This window comes from Orbicella faveolata, unplaced genomic scaffold, assembly GCF_042242905.1.
Source record: "Orbicella faveolata isolate gen_17 unplaced genomic scaffold, um_ofav_v1 contig_35, whole genome shotgun sequence".
Taxonomy (NCBI): Eukaryota; Metazoa; Cnidaria; class Anthozoa; order Scleractinia; family Merulinidae; genus Orbicella; species Orbicella faveolata.
This window is the reverse complement of record NW_028301564.1, coordinates 5212501-5229951: the sequence shown is the minus strand read 5'-3', so window position 1 is coordinate 5229951 and position 17451 is coordinate 5212501. Positions and strand designations below refer to the sequence as shown.

Here is a 17451-nt window from a genome sequence, read left to right as displayed (position 1 = left end):
TTCCCATCTAGACCGGCATCCAGACCGGTTTCATTTTGCGTTGAAAAAGTAGCAAACTAAAATTAAAAAATGTTCACCATTTTCTTTTATTTTCTTCTCAATCATTTATGAAAGTGCCAAAAAGCCTGATGACAAAAAAAAAAAAAAAAAAAAAGTAAAGAGGACGAGCAAATCTCGGCAGGTTTAAGTTAAGCTCATCGCCGTTCGCAAGCAAAATGTCAGCTAGTACAAACCAGTTACATTAAACGAATTAAAGTTTTCTTCTTTGCCATATAATAAACATCTTTTCAACCGAGCTACGTCGGTCTGTATGGGAGAATCTTGACCTCGGTCGTGTGTACAGACCTCACTGCGTTCGGTCTGTACTCACGACCTCGGTCAAGATTCTCCCATACAGACCTTCTGCTCGGTTAATAAGAGCTAAATGTAGTTTTAAGCGTCAACATTATGTCAACACCTTTCCTTCATTATCAGTCCATTAACAGTGGGTTTTCCGCCAGGTAAAAGCCTTTTTTGTGTAAATAGTTTATTATGAAGCAAATGCTTTTAACAGAATATTATTCTTATCAAAAAGCTAGTCCTGTTGTGATACTGCATAAATTAGCATGTGTCTATCAACTTTATTGGTCACAAAATTACAATATAATTAAAAGAAGAAAAGGACCAATAGGAATTGCGCGAACGGGAAAATAAAGTTACCCATGCGAGGCGCAACCCTAAAAGCTAGTAAGAATGGTGATAGAAAATCTTAAATTTGATAAAAATTACAATAAAATCTAATAATTACTTATAGTTAAAAATTATAGTTAAATCAATTAATTACAATAGTTAAAAACAAGATTAAAAACAAAAACAAGATCGGATAATATTAGTCACAGAAAATTAAGAGCGGTGGCAAGGGCAGTTACGGAAGAGGAACCAGGAGCAGGGCATGTCAATATCATAGGTAGTGTCCAGTAAAGTAAAATAAGTGGCGTGCAAAAAATATTTGAATAAACTTGGGCTAGAAAATTTGTCTTGAGGGGCGAGATTACAGATAGTGTTCCAGGGTTTTACAGTTGTGTTGAAAAAAGATTTTGAAAAGTTGCGGTTTTACAGTGAGCAGGTTTAAGTACGAGGGTGGGGTTCTTAGAGCGGGACCGGCCATGTGTGGTAAAAGTAACATATCGTTCAATTTTTAGGTCAGTATATCCAGAAATACAGTTATTGTAGAAAACGTATTCAAACGACACTTTCGTAGATAAAGACTCTATTCAAAGACAAAAAAACTCCAGAATACAATTCAAGAACAACGACTTCGCATTAGTTTTTGCATTCGTTCCTTTTCAGTTCAGTGTTCGAGGGGGGTCAAATCGTGTAAGTCACGTGACAAGCTCGGTCCCAGTTTTCAACACACTCCCCCGCGTTGATTGACGTCATCAATCAAAGTTTAAAGTTCATTTAAAGTTGAAACAATCTTACGAGCATAAACTCTATATAACAGAATGAACTCAATACATCTATCTTAGTCAGAATTCACGACGACAACTGGGACATCCTCGTCCCTCACTACTGTAACAGGAACATTTGCCACTCGGGGCACAGGGTTGGCAGTTCCATTATCCAACCTCACTTCCAGGGGATAGAGCCTCTGCAATGGGCGTCTCCATTCCGCGGTTGGCGAATTACCAGACTTGACTCTCACCACTGCACTTCGAACATGACCATCTCGACCAGGAAGTAATCGTTCGATCTTCCCAAGCCGCCACTGCTGTCTCGGAGTTTTATTCTCATGTAGACACACAATATCTCCCACTTGCACTTTACGGACAGAATTTGCTCTCTTTGAGTAGCGATGGTACTCTCTAAGTTGTGTGAGATACTCAGACTTCCATCGGTTCCAAAAATGATCCAGTGTTCGCTGTAAGAATTTGGCTCTTCTTGTAAGTGTTCCCTCAGTTTGATCAACTTCGTTCGATGAGTTCTTTGATGGTACTGACAAAATTCTGCGGCCCACAATCAGGTGTGAAGGTGTTAATGGTTCCTCCATTTCATCGAAGACATATGTCAAGGGTCGTGAATTCAAGGCTGCTTCCACTTCTACAAGGACAGTAGACAGCTCGTCATAGTTTAACCGGGCATTTCGTATGACCTTCTTCAAACTCAACTTGACTGATTTTACTAGACGTTCAAAGAAACCACCCCACCAAGGGGCCGCTTCGACATTGAACCTCCACTGTGTACCGTCGCACTGACAATATGCCTGCACTCTTGAATCCTTAAATGTTTTCCCATTGTCACTGACAATCAAGACAGGAATTCCTCGTCTCCCTTTAAAGCGAGTAAGGGCTCTGATAAAACTTTCCGTACTCAGATTTGGGACAAGTTCCAGATGAACAGCTCGGGTTGCAGCGCACGTGAACAAAGCTATATAGACCTTGTTCAAATCTCCATTCTTTGAGAATACATCCTTGACATACATGGGTCCAGCGAAGTCCACTCCTACTCGAGTAAAAGCAAAGTCATCGCTCAATCGAAATTCAGGAAGAGGTGGGGGAGGAGGAACTGCATAGCTTCTGCCCTCTAACTTCTTACAAACAGAACATTTTCCTATCGCAGTTTTCACAGTCTTCCTTCCTTTTGTTACCCAGAATCTTGACCTTAGCTCTGTGAGAGTGTCCCTCACACCATTGTGAAGAACCTTGAGATGACAATCATTTATCACTAGGTAAGTTAGTCGTGAACATCTTGGAAGGAATATTGGAAAACGAGCATCATACGGAATCGGGGCATTTTTAAGACGACCACCACACCTCAGAATTCCCTTGTCATCTGTAAACAGTGATAATGAGATCTTGACCTGGTCAAAGTTCTTGTTGTTGTATACAGATTTCTGAACCTCCTTGATCCAAAGCTCTCTTGCACAATCCACCTCTTCATGCCTTATTACTCCATCCACTAACCTCTTCTTCATTTTACTTTGCTTGAGATTAGAAACAAATCGCACAACATATGCAGTGACTCGCACAAGTCTTTGAAGACTACTGAACCTTTCCAAGGGAATGATGCAATCAAGATTTAGCGACTTTTCTGACGTCACCTCTCCAGAGGCAATGTTTGCAAGAACTGTACCATCATGCTGCTTTGTGTGGCTGTTACAGCTTCCCTTCTTCAGTTCTAGGCAAGGATCTGAATCGTCACTTGTGACTTCAGCAGAGTTCATTGGAAGACTTGGCCACCACTGCTTTTCCTTTCCAAGGAACTCAGGACCACTCCACCACAATTGGTTGGTGATCAGTTTCGAGGTCATCGTACCACGTGAGCAGATGTCAGCTGGATTGGATTCTGTGGGGCAATAATTCCACTGAGTTGGCTTTGTAAGTCGACGGATCTCAACCACTCTGTTTTGAATGAATTGCTTGAATTCTCTGTTTACACCCCAAATCCACCACAGAACAATTTGCGAATCTGACCAGAAGAACACAGCATCAACTTCCAATGTTCCGTCAAATGCTGTCAACACAGTATTGACCAGTCGGGCCAGAACAAGAGCACCTAGTAACTCCAGTCGAGGTATGGTTTCTCCATTTATCGGAGCAACTCTGGTTTTTGACGATAAAAGCTGGGTGAAGACAGTTCCAGTAGTTGTTTCAAGGCGTAAATACACAACTGCTCCATAGGCTTTCTCACTTGCATCCGCAAAACCATGGAGTTGAATGCTTTGTAAATCTCCTGATGACAAGCCAAGGTGGTAGTGTCTCCTCACTTCCACCACCCCCACCTTCTTAGCATCTTGAACAAGCTTTAACCACTGTTCATGGATGAATGAATCCACGGGGTCATCCCAACCCACTCTTGTCTTGCAAATAGATTGAAAGATGATCTTCAGTAGAATGATGACTGGACTAATTAGTCCCAGGGGATCATACAACTTGCTTGTTGTACCAAGAATTGCTCTCTTCGTAACTGGACAAGTATTGCTAGTTTCTAGTGGAGAGGCCAGATCCAAGAGTAACAAATCATTTCGTCTATCCCATCCAACTCCCAGTACTTTCAGTTTTGCTGTGCTGGGGTTCTTTGACGTCTCAAACAGGGAACTCGAGAAGGTTTGATCTTCCTCTTGAACAGGGTGCTCCTTGACAGACTTGCTTGTAACTTGAGAAGACTGGCTTTCAGATTGTTCAATTCTTTCCTGAAGGGCTTCAGAGTTGGAGACCCATTTTCTCATATTGAAGCCTCCGCTCTTGAAGGATGACTTCAGATTCTCATACATCTCGAAAACAGAATTGTCAGAATCATCTCCACCAACAAAGTCATCCACATACAGACTTTTCAGAACTCTCTCAGCAAATTCTTTGGGGATGTCAGCAGAAGTCAAGTGATGACGAATTGTTGCATTCAATAGGAACGGACTTGCGGAGACGCCAAATGCAACTCTTGCAAATCGATAAACTTGTAGGTTCGGGTGGCTGCTTGTGACATCATCAACCCACAGGAAACGAAGATAGTCACGATCTTTGGGGTGAACTGAAACATTTAGAAAAGCTTTCTCAATGTCTCCTATGAGGGCTGTCTTGTGAGCCCGGAACCTCAGGAGGATGTCATAGATGAGGGGAGATAGTGGTGGACCAGCATACAAACAGTCATTGAGACTTGATGTGTTCTTTCCTGATCGTGCACTGGCATCATAAACAATACGAAGTTTTGTGGTGTCCTTGTCCACGCGAATCACTTCATGATGAGGAATGTAATGTACTTTTCCCACACCATTGTTGACACCTTGATCCACAGGTTCCACAATTCCTTGTTGTTGCTGATCTTGGATGACATCATCATAGTGCTTTAACATCTCGGGCTTTAATTTCAGACGTTTCAGTAGTGAGACCAACCTTGATTTGCACAAAGCAAAATTATCTGGAAGCAGCTCATGGTCCTCTTTGAAAGGTAGCTGTACTTGATATCTTCCTTCAGTGAATTCAACTTCGCTAACAAATTTGTCATACAGAGACGAACCTTTATCTCGAATGCCAAGTGACTCATAGTCCCAGAATTTTCCAAGTTCAGAGGCGAGTTCATCTTGACCGACGACACTTGCTTCCACTTTCAGTACATGCGTCGCAGTAAGATTCACAGTGTTACCATTGTCACGGTTAGACACAATCATAGTGGGTCCGGAGAGGACATATCCTAGCTTTGTAGCAAGAGCAACAGGTTCCCACGGTGCACCTCTCACAATAGTACCTTCGACCAATGACCAATAATAATCAGCACCAATGAGAATGCTGATGGGCAAATCTCTGCCGCCACACCTGTCGGCTAAACTGAGGTCATGCAGATGTTCGTAGCTAGACTGAGCAAGCTCTGTGGGTTGTTGGGTCAGAGGGCCACATATGACTGGCACCACATAGGCTTGAATGTACACAATTGCATCGCATCTGGTTTTGATACCCACTTGAACAATTTCACATGTTCGTAGCCTGGCGTCAGACTCACCAAAGGTTTTGATTAGAAGTGACTCTCTACCAATTACTGATAACCTCAGTTTGTCTTTAAGGTCCTTAGTCATGTATGATCGCTGACTGCATGAGTCAAAAACCAGACGAACACTTAGTGGAAAACTGTCATTATCCGGACGCACAACTTCAGCGGTTGCGGTTTGCAACAACACCGACCCTCTAGACTGATCCACATACATACTAGTAGAGACACTGGCCACATGTTCTCGATCTTGCCCACCCAGGGTTGGATCAGGGTTACCACAAATTGCTACATGATGGGCACCTTGACATTTAAGACACTTCATAGGTGCTTGACAGTTACGTGCCAAATGTCCTTGCTTGAGACAGAGAAAACACTTGCCCTTCCTTTTAAGAACTTCCCTTCTAGATTCAATACTTGTGACAACATTACATTTAGAGCTCTGATGATTTTGATTACAGAATGAGCACCAAACACGAGGAGACTGTTTATTCTCAGAACTGTCAGTGTACAAAGCTGATGTAGAAAATGGCGACTCACCTCTCTGATGTGAAGGCCTGGAATCCTTGTTATTGACAAGACATTGTTCTCTCAGTTGCAGTTCCTTGTGAAATTCACCCAAAATATCTTTCAGATTCCATGTCTCCGATTCCAAATTTCGTGTGATAGCGATCCGAAATTCCTCCGGTAATTTCTGCATAACGATTGGTGTCAAGAAGCAACCATACATTTCAGATGAGATTTCCATACTTTCCAATCCACGAACATGAGATTCCACTGTGTCGTACAAGCTTCGGAGTTTCTTTACTTCGCTTATCGATTCCACCTTGGGGAGTTTAGTGAGCACTTCCATGTGGCTGGAGATCACTATCTGTCGATTTCCGAATCTTTGTTTAAGCAGTCCAACTGCCTTTTCGTAGTTTGCACTCGTCAGGGCCAGACCAGCGATCGTACTACGCGCGGTGCCAGTAAGAAGTGACTGCAAATAATTGAATTTATCCACTGAAGACAAATTTGGGTTCTTATGAACCGCAGACTCGAAAGATTCCCAAAAGGGATACCAGTGTATGGGATTTCCGTGAAACTTCTTAAGCTCGAGCTTCGGCAACTTTGCCTTCGAAACGTGATCTTGAGAAGTTCCCGCGCTTTCGGAAGGAGGAAGTTGCGCCACAGAAGGGAATTCCTGACTCTTACCCTGCATTTCTTGAGCTTCCAAAACAGATTCTAACTCAACAATACACTCCTGAATGGAACTCATTATCTCACAGCTCTCAGAGACTTCGGTATCGATGGTTTTTACGTCGTCCACCAGCTCCACAATTTCGCGGTCGAGCGATTGAAGCTCCGACATTTTCGTTTCAAGGGCGGTTCGAAGAAATTTCAGCCTTTTCACTTCGATGGAATTGCCTTCAGAGATTAGCCCTTTGGCTTGTTCGATAGTTTTCTGGACGAACTTTCGGTGACCATCGCGAAATTTTTTCAAATTCCTCAATTTCGGCGGCATAATTGGTCGCCCACGTGCTTTCAGCTAGTGCAGCTTTGACTTCACAACAGCTTCCTTTGAGACGTTCTTCACAACGCTAGAATCCCAGTTTCAATTCCCGGGTCTCGGCACCAAATGTAGAAAACGTATTCAAACGACACTTTCGTAGATAAAGACTCCATTCAAAGACAAAAAAACTCCAGAATACAATTCAAGAACAACGACTTCGCATTAGTTTTTGCATTCGTTTCCTTTCAGTTCAGTGTTCGAGGGGGGTCAAATCGTGTAAGTCACGTGACAAGCTCGGTCCCAGTTTTCAACAGTTATAGAGAAATAAAAGATCTCTCAGTTCCCTGTCACATGTTAGTGGTAACAAGCGAAGAGTCAGCAATCGTTTGTAGGAAATCTCGCCGATTCTAGTTCTTAGTATCCAGCGAGTGGCGCGCCTCTGGACTCTTTCTAAGATTGTTCTCAAATTGACACTAGCAGGAGACCAAACTTCCGTAGCATAAGTAAGCTGTGACTTCACGAGAGATAGATAAAGTGTCCGCCTTACTTTGATGTCGGTCATAAGTGGGCAAGTTCTCTTTAAGAGTCCCAGCATTCTATTAGCCTTGAGTACAATACGCATTACATGCGAGTCCCACGTTAGATTTTTAGTAATAGTTACACCGAGGTCTTTTTCTTCCTGAACGCGTTGTATGTTTACCTCGCTAAGGTGATATTCATGATTTACAGGTGTTTTCTTTCGCGTAATTGTTAGCACTTTGCATTTGGAGGCGTTGAACTTCATATTTGATTCGTGGCTCCAGGTGTTTAAACTTGTCAGATCCTGCTGGAGAATAGCACGGTCCTTCACTGACAAAATAGTACGGTGCAGCTTGGTATCATCAGCATACAGAGCGGTGCTGGTTTGCTCATGGATGACATCAGGGAGGTGATTGATAAATATCACAAAGAGGAGTGGGCCGACAAGACTACCCTGGGGTACACCGGAAGTGACCGGTAGACGCTCAGAGGCGGTGCTGTCAATCACAACTCTCTGCGATCTGTCCTTTAGGTAGTCAGAAAACCAATCTATTAGTTGACCTGTGACGCCGTACCATTTCAGCTTTTCAATAAGAATGACGTGATCAACTGTGTCGAAGGCCTTGGCAAAATCAAGGTACAAAATATCCGTCTGTTTATTTTTGTCGAGTGCCTCCCAATTGAATGGAGTACGGATAAGAGTTGCGAAGAGCATGAACGGGAACGCATGAATCCGTGTTGTAAGGATGTAATTGATTGCGAGACATGGGAATAAAGTCTATTACAAACGCAGCGTTCCATAACTTTACTCACAATTGGTAAAAGTGAGATTGGTCTATAATTTTCAGCTGGCTCTAAAAGATCTTTTTTATGAACCAGAGTAACATCAGCTGACTTCCATTCTGATGGGAACCGCCCAGTACGCAGAGAATGGTTGAATAGGGAACAAAGACTTGGCGCGATCTGCTCACTGCACTCTTAAAGAATACGCGCAGGAATTCCATCGGGGCCAGTGGCTTTTGACGGATCCAAAATAAACAAGCAATCTCTCACCTCCTTGAAAGATAGTGCGATCTCAGAAAGTTCCGTATTTATTCTCATGGGATACATTTGCAAACTGCGTGCTGTGTCCTGCTTGGATGATGTAAACACAGAGCAGAAATAAGCATTAAAAAGCTCAGCCTTTTCGGCATGCATTTCTGTGTCACGTAACTTATTGTTATGTTACCAGTTAATTTTATTTCATGCTCGGTGTCCTTACGTTGATCGTAACATGGTGCCACATAGCGGGATTTAGATCAAATTATCAAGGATTACTTCCCAGCTTCGAACTCTTCAAGTCCAACGCTCCGTCCGTTATTGGTAGGCTCAACTTCGTTCCCAGGATCTCTCATCTTATCGCCCCCAGTGGGCGGTAAGATGAGAGATCCTGGGAACGAGGTTGTGGTAGGCTCACTGAAATCCATAGTTTGCGTTTGAGTTTGTGTTTGGATCGTTACACCTGGCATCACAAGTATCATGACTCCTATCAGTACTACTGGAAAAATTGCCTTGCCGTTGAATGTTTTCGACCGTTTACGCATGCATCAAGGAGAAAACTGGAAATCGTTTCGTCGTGAACGGAAGTTTTACGAGCTAGCAGCTGGCATTCACAAGAAATCACAAGAAAGACGGGTTGTTTCGTTGTTAAATCTAATCGCGATTTACTCACATTTTTTGGAAGCAACCATACTGAGTATATTACTTTAAAAATTAGTAAAACCGTAGGTCTAGCATATTGCAAAATTAAGACACTTTGTACCTCTCCACACCCTATTAAATATTTATCAGTCTTTGATTTCTCCTTATATCACTTACGGATTATCTGTCTGGGGTCAGGCTTAAAAGTCTTACCTACACGTCTATTACATAAACGTGTACTGCGTTTTATGTACTTCACAAAGAAAAATGAACAAACCATTCCATTGTTTATTAACGCTAAGTTTTTGCCTTTAAACTTTTTATACTATACAACTTTATCTGAATTGATGCACGACGTTAACACTGCTTTTGCCCCAATTAACATACGTAATTTATTTACGAAAACGTCTAATGTCCATTCTTACAACACACGCTCTTCTACTTCCGATGATCTTTACATAAAACCCTCAAAACTTTAGATACAAAAAAACACCTTTTCAAGAACTGGTGCTGAACTATAGAATGAGATACCAAGGTCTCTGAAAGAACTACCATAAAAATCATTCAAACTCAGAATTAAAAATATACTACTAAGTGTTCTCGAAGAAGAAAATTCCTTTATTGAGACCTCGACCTAGATAAAGCCATCGAAACTATCAAAGCAAGTCAAGTTACTCACTCCCGAGCGAAAGAGATCTCAGAAGAATTTTCAGCTAACGAATATATTAATGCAGTGGGGCAAAAGTCGAAACCCAAGCGCCGGTAAAGGCCGGGTCGCAAACCTTCCAACAAGGACCCTCCCAAGATTAAAGAGTGTTTGTTTTGTGGTGGTACACATGCACCTGAAAGGAAATTGCGTCCAGCTTCAGGTCACAAATGTAAGAAGTGTGGCAAAGAAGGCCATTTTGCAGCCAAGTGTCGAAGCAAGTCTGGAAATTCAAAAGTTCACATTATTGAACAAGAAAGAGTCTTTTTCATTCGTAGTATTAGTGGTAAAGATCAAGCTCTTTTATCGCTCACTTTGAATGGTTCAGCATCAGTGACATTTCAAATTGACAGTGGTTCGTCTGCAAATATCTTGCCACTGCAGGATTACATAGGGGCAACAAAAGATTGCAGTAAAGTTTACATTATTCCTATGGAAATCACATCGTTTATGCGCAATCACTCAAAGCGAAAGGCTCTTGGTTCTGCAAGGCTGAAAGTGGAACATAAAGGTAACAAGCATGAACTTATCTTTGCTAGTTACACCTTTGCTAAGCTAGTTACACGTTTGCTTGGTTTGAAGTCATCACAAGGCATGAGTCTTGTGAAGATTATGTTGCCTGAAGTTGATACCCCCGTCAATAATGTAGTTGCAGCTCCTTCAGATCCTTGTGTCCACCGTCCAAGAAGGTTGGCCTAGCACTCTGGTTGAAGTTCCAGCTGAGATCAAGCCATACTTCCAGTTTCGAGATGAAATCACAGCCCAAAATGGTTTGCTGTTCAAGGGCGAGCGCCTCAATGTACCTGATAAGTTAAGAAAGGAAACGATGGAAAGGGTCCATTCGTCCCATCGTGGTATTGAGGGTTGCCTTCGACGAGACAGAGAAGTGTTCTACCGGCCGCGCATGAATGCTGAGGTAAAAGATTTCATTCTCAAATGTGATATCTGCAATTTGTACAAGCCAGCACAGCCTCGAGAACCGCTAATACCCCATGAAATCCCATCAAGGCTTTGGGAAAAAGTTGGCACGGTTCTGTTCTTGTTTGACTGCTTGTGTAATATCTCTTTTCCTTTCTCTACAAATTTTTTAATGTTGATTATACTACGTATTTTCGTTAATGTTTTGCAAGTTTTGTTTGTTCTGGGTTTTGCAGAAAGCTAGAAAGTTTGCGGAAACATCAGCTTCAGAGTTATTTTAAGCCACACTCTAATGACCAAGCCATTTCAAAGACAACCCAAAAAATATCCTACTGTAAATGACGTAAACTGAACGAATTAATGTGTTGGTACCGATAAACCGTTTTACCAGATCCGAAGGGCTTAATGACTTCGTCAACTTTGGACGCCAGGATTCTTAATTGGTGAAATCTTCAACTACTCAACCGGTGTAACCCAACTTATATAGAAAGGTATGACTAAATACCGTGTTATTTTCATCGCCTGCTTAATCCAAAATAAAGTAGACAAATGAACAGTGATTTAAAAAAGGACTGTATAAATCCAAACCGTGTATGTCTTACGTTAGTGCGGAAAGATATTTATCCGTGCAGTGATATGAATTATTTTTCCTTTCCCTTTTTTTCACTTCCTTGTTGCGAGTGTTGAGTTTTTTTATAGGTAAGAAAAACCAAATTATATCCTTATAGTCACTTTGATTCCCGTGTTTTTCTGCACAAACTAAAAGAACAGTACCTTATGCGCAAGATTCGTTTCGCTAGTTTGAGAGACTTTCTTCAACTTAATTTAGATTAATGAAACCAGATTAATAGAAGTAATATTTCTGAGTCACAAACGCTATTGAATTCACACAAAACCAGAGAACAAAGCTAATCGTCTAATCTTTAATTTTGATTTCTTTGTTACGATAATCATTAGATTACAGTATTTGTGTCATAATCAGTCCTTTCAGCAGGTTAACATGGCTATTTCTCCTTTTCTTCGTTGTAATCGTCGGATTGTCCTCTCTCCATTCCCCTGCCTCTTTTAATTTGAGGAAAGTTGTTTGCGCCTCTCTCAACCTATCAGAGGGAAATTGAAAACAGAAGAAAAAATCACGAAGTTAAAGACATTCCTTTAGCCTAAGAACCCAGAATTTAAAATAATAGGTTGTATTATTAAAAGATTCAATGAAATAAATTACAGGAAGACTGTTATACAGCGAGCCACTTTTCGTAAAATTCAATGATCTCCTAACGCGTATATGCACCATAGTCTAATGTCATTACAGCGATTGCAATGCAAAAACTAGCTGGCTAAAGACGCCAAAGATATATCTAAATTGTTAGAGAATATTAGAGAAATTGTTAGAGACACTCCTTAAGTAGCCCAAAGATCTAGAAAATTAAAAAACACGTTGGGGTAATGAAAGATTCAGTTCATGGGACGATCGTTTCTCACTTTGACACAGGTTTTCAGCAATACAACAATACAATGCAATGCCAGCCAATTTACAGGTATTCCACATAAATTAGCATTAAGTGATAAACCCAAGAACTATCCCCTTTTTTTCCAGTCGCCGTTCCCTGGACACTGAATATTCTTAATCCTTCTTGCTAATATTCAGTTGTCGAGCTTAAATCAGTTGTGTTTATCAAAACTACGAGGGAACGATGCAAACCTGTTTCTCCAACTCTCTTTTTTTCCCCCCCCTGGGATATAGGTCCTGAAAAGCCGTGACTATCAGTAACGAGATTTGCGAGCAGAAAGAGAGCGGCAAGAACTAACACAGCTTGGTTCTTCATTCTTTCAATGCTTGAAAACGACAACAGTGGACAATCAGTATTTCGATGGACTTCTCTTGCATGGGTAGAGATCTGTCGCTTTTATTTCCTTTCATGGAAAATTAAACATCAAACTTCCGCTATTAAATTAACAATATGGGTGCAAAAAGAGCTCCGCCCTATCTAGATTACCTGGTTTTAACTGTATTTTTGGGCATTAAATACGAACATTATTCTACCTCGAATTCAAATGATCACTCTTAAACAACAGGCTTTACTGGGTAAATTCTGACATGCGCCCTAAAACAAGCTAAAACACACTCGTCGTGCAACTTTCTGACAGAGGCAAGTTTCTGCTCGAGTCCAACTTACGACTTCTTGCAACTACTTGCGAGTCCGTTTGGCCAGGGCTTCAAAATAAAGAAGCCTCATCATTAGGAAAGTGATCTTGTGCATGGGAAATCTTCTCTCTTTTTTTCCGAGGAAAGTGCTGATCAATTACCTCTTTTGGAAACATGCCGCTTCTTTAATTAAAGGTCTACTTTGGCGAAATTAGTAAATGCGAAGGTGTCATAAATCATGGAAACGCCTTCATCGGTCATTTAATTTAATAATTTAATTTAATTATATTTTGTAGGAAAACTTGTCCTTGCTTAAGAGTAATATCATGTACCGATCTAACTTCCTTTAAATATGGAATAATTTTGTGTTCTAAACTCAGCAAAATTAACGCTAGAGCAAAATACAGTTTCGTATCACAAGTCCACTCAAATTGCACGATTATCGTGCTAATAAAATGGATGGTTAGAATTTGTACAATCGAACATTTCTAAGAAGTACCTTAGCACTGCCTAAGCTAACAAAATGTAAGGTGACAAACTGGCCGCCCGAGAAACTTCTTCATTTTTTTCTTTCGCTTAGTGATTACTTTCACGAGCGATGCCAGGATCAACGTAAATACTTGACAGATGATTTCCTGGGCAGATGTAATTTAATTCAGATGTAAAAAAAAAAAAAAAAGAGAAAAAATTCTCGATCCATACAGGATCGAAATGCATCCTTGATCTCAGTTCTACGTACCTCTACAATGATTCTCATCGATAAGTTTCGTCACATAACTACAGGAATAAAATTGACCCTTTTTTGCATGAATTCCTTTGTTTTCTTTATAGATAAAAAAGGATGGAAAAATTGATTTGTTTTCACGGATAACCTAACATCATGTTAGGTATTTCAGACACTGGACTTGAAATCCAAAGAACTCAAAATAGGTGCAATTTAGGCGATATTTGAAAATTCTTCAGGGAACTCCAAAACAATACTGATAAAACCGGCGCCTTTTACAGCCCCTCCTTAAATTAAAGAAAGGTAGAGAATAATTTTTTGCTTTAATATCCAAGTATAGAACTATAAAACAAAGCAAAAAAGTCAGTCGGCGCACGGGGTTTTCGAACTCTCTCCGTAGATGTATTGGGTATTCGAGTAAAACTATATCACAGGCTTGTATTTAATACTTTTTATGTTGTCACGCTTTTCCTCTTTTCATGTACTGTCCAACTCAGAAAACTGTCTATTTTTATAAAGGTATTTTTAATTAATTGTCGAAATTATGAGAGAAAATCCGAGGTACACTCTGACCTTACGGCTCTCTCAGAATTCAACATTCACCGTATCACATAAATTGTTTTTCTCCTTTACGCTCTCTCCATTCTCCATGCACTCTCAATTTCTACGAGCCAAACAAAACGGTAAACTGCAGATGTGTATGTTTCTGCGTCATAGATGTCGTCCAACTGACACAAAACTAAACAAAATAATTTTACATTCCTTGATTTTTATTTCTTTTATACGATAATCCATTAAGTTACACTTTCTGTGGGGTGATTATCTTAAAATCAGCCCTTTAGTTTACATGGTTATTTGTCCTCTTCTTCGTTGTAATCGTGGAATTCTCTCCTCTCCATTCCCTTGCTTCTTTTAACTTCAGGAAAGTTCTTAAAGTCTCTCTCAACCTGCCAGAACAAAAAAGGTGCAAACAGAAGAAAAAAAAATCATTCAAAAAAGCATTCAATTCACAGGAAGACTGTTTCTCAGTGGTTCAGTATTTCAAACATTCCCTGATCCCCCCCCCCCCCCCCCAACGCGTATAGGTGCCATAGTTTAATTTCGTCTGCCATAAAAGCTAAACTAGCAGGTTAAAGACGCCAAACATACACAACTTTAGAGAATGTTAGAGCCGTTGTTAGACACATCCCATCCACAATACAAAAACACACATTTCTCAGTTAAACAAAACTTCTGTTTTAATATTCAGTGATGCATCACCCATGCATGCCCATAGGTTATTTTAACCAGAATAATTTTTACGCGGAAAGCTATACCAGCTGGACAGACAGGCCAAAGATGCATAAAGCCTCACAAGATTAAATTCGTATCTTAAATAACTTTTTTAAGAGACCAAACTAGCATTCATTTGATAATCAAACGCTTCAAAACCTTTTCTTGGTGTTCCCGTTTTCGTGGTATTCCTGGACTAATGCATTCACTCTCAGCCACCAACGTTGTGAGCATTAGAACAGCAGTAAGAAATACAACAGATTGGATCTTCACTTTTAAACAACTTGAAAACGACTGGTGTATGGACAACTCAGCAGTTACTCCAGTTGACTGCCTTAGCTTGCTTGTTTTCTCGAGCTCTTTATATTAATTATATGTGTAAGTCGGAAGAGTCAATATTACATTACCGACAACTTCTTTTACAACTCGCCGTCGGCCTTTCATTAATTAAGAAATCTTATACATGCGGCTTCTCGACTCTTCTTTGACATAGAAAGTGCTAATTAATTTTATAAAATTACCTTTACTGCGGATTTAATTTATAAACTTTTACCTTCTTTGTTTTACAACTTGTCCCCGCCTCGCCATAATCATTTTTAGAAATCTTATACCCGTGGAAAGCTCGACAATTGAAAGAAATACCAACTATAAAACCTACTTTATGGAATCATCTATTTTTTAATTTTTTTCCCCTAATTGGTAATTTCAGTGTAGGGCAACTGGTTTCGTCTTTGTAAGTAATTTGTTTCGTTTAATGACATTTCTTTATTTAATATAAATATAATCTTGTAGAATACTTTGGCGGCTTCGTCAAAGAAACCGACTTTAACTTGAGTATTTTCGACAACTTGCTTTCTGGCTAAAATTTCAACCGAAATTCGTCATCTTTATTGTGTTAAATTACGCCAAATTACGCCAAAAGAAAAATAAAGTGAAAGCTGAACTGACTTGATTTTTACATGGTTGAGTTTTTTAATGCTTTAAGAGTGAACAACGATTTCTTAGTTACAGACAACATTTGAAAGTAGAGTAAAACACTTCTTTAAACGTACAATTTGTACAATCTGTAACTCCGAAAAGCAGCTAGACAAGTTAGACAAGATCATAAGATGTTGGTTGCCAAATTTTCAAACGATAGCTCAGTCTTCTCCATCCACAGAGTGCTAATTTCATCTACTGTCTTATTAACAGTGATTTTTCACATGGAAATAAATAAAATTTTTGAAAAATACGCCTTTTGAGTAGACCAAAAGGTATAGCTTGATAAGCGATGGTTTCAGTCCAAACCTTTTCTCGCAACTCTCTCGTTCCTGGCTGAAAGAGTTCACACTCGGCGACCAACGTTGTGAGTATCACGACAGTAGTAAGAGCTACAACAGCCTGGATCTTCATTTTGAAACAACTTGAAAACGACAACAGTGGACAAGCCAGCACTTTGCTCCAGTTGAGTGTCTTAGCTTGTTGATTTTGCTTTTTCTTTATGGTGTTTTTACAATATGAATTGAATTACCGGTAATTTCTTTTCATGGGACAACTCGCCGCCTGCCTATCATTGGGAAATCTTATACATGCGGACTTCTCGACTCTTTTTGACATAGAAAGTGCTAATTAATTTTGTAAAATTACCTTTACTGTCCTTTACTGAATCTAATTTTTCAGCAATGTGAACTTTTTTAGTATAGGTAATCATACGGTTTCGAGTTCAATTTGGAATTAATTTGCACGAGTGAGTTTTTCAAAAAGCTGAAATTGCACGAGCCGCTTCGGCGAGTGTAATTTCAGCTTTTTGAAAAACTCACAAGTGCAAATTAACTCCAAATTGAACGAGAAAAACCGTATGATTACTTATTAATAATATAAACATGAAAAAAATCACGCGGAGGAAGTGCTGGAAGATCTTTCTTGAAGCCATTTTTTCTCATTTGAGAAAACATTTTTCAAAGTTTCAGCACAAAATTTTCGTCATCATTTTACGTGATATCATTTTCCTGGAAAAGTTCCTATTTTCTTTCAGTCAATCATAATCCAGAATTTCGATGTGTAATTTGCACTGGTGTTACACTTTTTGCTCTGATGTTACACTTTTTGCACTGGTGTTACACTTGAACTGCACTGCTCTTAGCCAATCAGAATCGAGTAATTTTTTCATGTGTATTATTATTTTTCTTAACTGAGTTTTGTTTTAATTACACAACTTGTATCTGCCTCGCTATAATCATCAGTAGAGAAATCTTATACCCGTGGATAGCTCGATCATTAAAATAAAATATTTATAGTAATAATAATAACTACTTTATGAAAACATCTATTTTACAAACTTTTTACTTAACTGCTTTTCAGTACGTGTGTGACTCATAAAGGTAAAGCAAATATGTGGATTGGCTACATGGTAACACAACGATAAAATGATTAAAAATTTTCTAAATATTGTAAAACGTATACTACAATGTGGAAAAGAAAAAGAAACTGAAAGTCAATAAAAGGTAGCCAACACAATGCAAACGCCAAAACAATCACTACAGACATCTTCAGCAGATTTC

The 17451-nt window shown here is 39.7% G+C and overlaps 1 protein-coding gene, 2 long non-coding RNA genes and 1 pseudogene across 4 annotated transcripts; all 4 read right to left on the bottom strand.

Annotated features, from left to right (window-relative positions):
• Window positions 1-1232: 1232 nt before the first annotated feature.
• Window positions 1233-7120, bottom strand: LOC149102738 (uncharacterized). The gene has a single exon (XM_089272955.1). It carries the CDS (start codon window positions 6959-6961, stop codon window positions 1505-1507), a length of 5457 nt encoding a protein of 1818 aa, XP_089129081.1. The 5' UTR covers window positions 6962-7120; the 3' UTR covers window positions 1233-1504.
• A 4556-nt stretch (window positions 7121-11676) lies between these two features.
• Window positions 11677-13638, bottom strand: LOC149102737 (uncharacterized). The gene is made up of 2 exons (XR_016202008.1): window positions 12472-13638; window positions 11677-11872 (listed from the first exon to the last, which is right to left on the bottom strand). It is a non-coding gene; the product is annotated as an uncharacterized LOC149102737 (long non-coding RNA).
• Window positions 13639-14391: 753 nt separating this feature from the next.
• LOC110055082 (uncharacterized) lies at window positions 14392-16397 on the bottom strand. Of its 2 annotated transcripts, none has more exons than XR_016201869.1 (2): window positions 16199-16397; window positions 14392-14586 (listed from the first exon to the last, which is right to left on the bottom strand). It is a non-coding gene; the product is annotated as an uncharacterized LOC110055082 (long non-coding RNA). The 2 variants fall into 2 exon arrangements; XR_002297283.2 differs by lacking the exon at window positions 16199-16397 and adding an exon at window positions 15071-15364.
• A 668-nt stretch (window positions 16398-17065) lies between these two features.
• The window catches only part of LOC149102736 (neuropeptide S receptor-like), a 1172-nt pseudogene continuing 786 nt past the window's right edge, over window positions 17066-17451 (bottom strand).

Coding starts and splice junctions, on each gene's coding strand:
- LOC149102738 (XM_089272955.1), bottom strand. CDS start 6,961: ATGCCGCCGAAATTGAGGAATTTGAAAAAATTTCGCGATGGTCACCGA.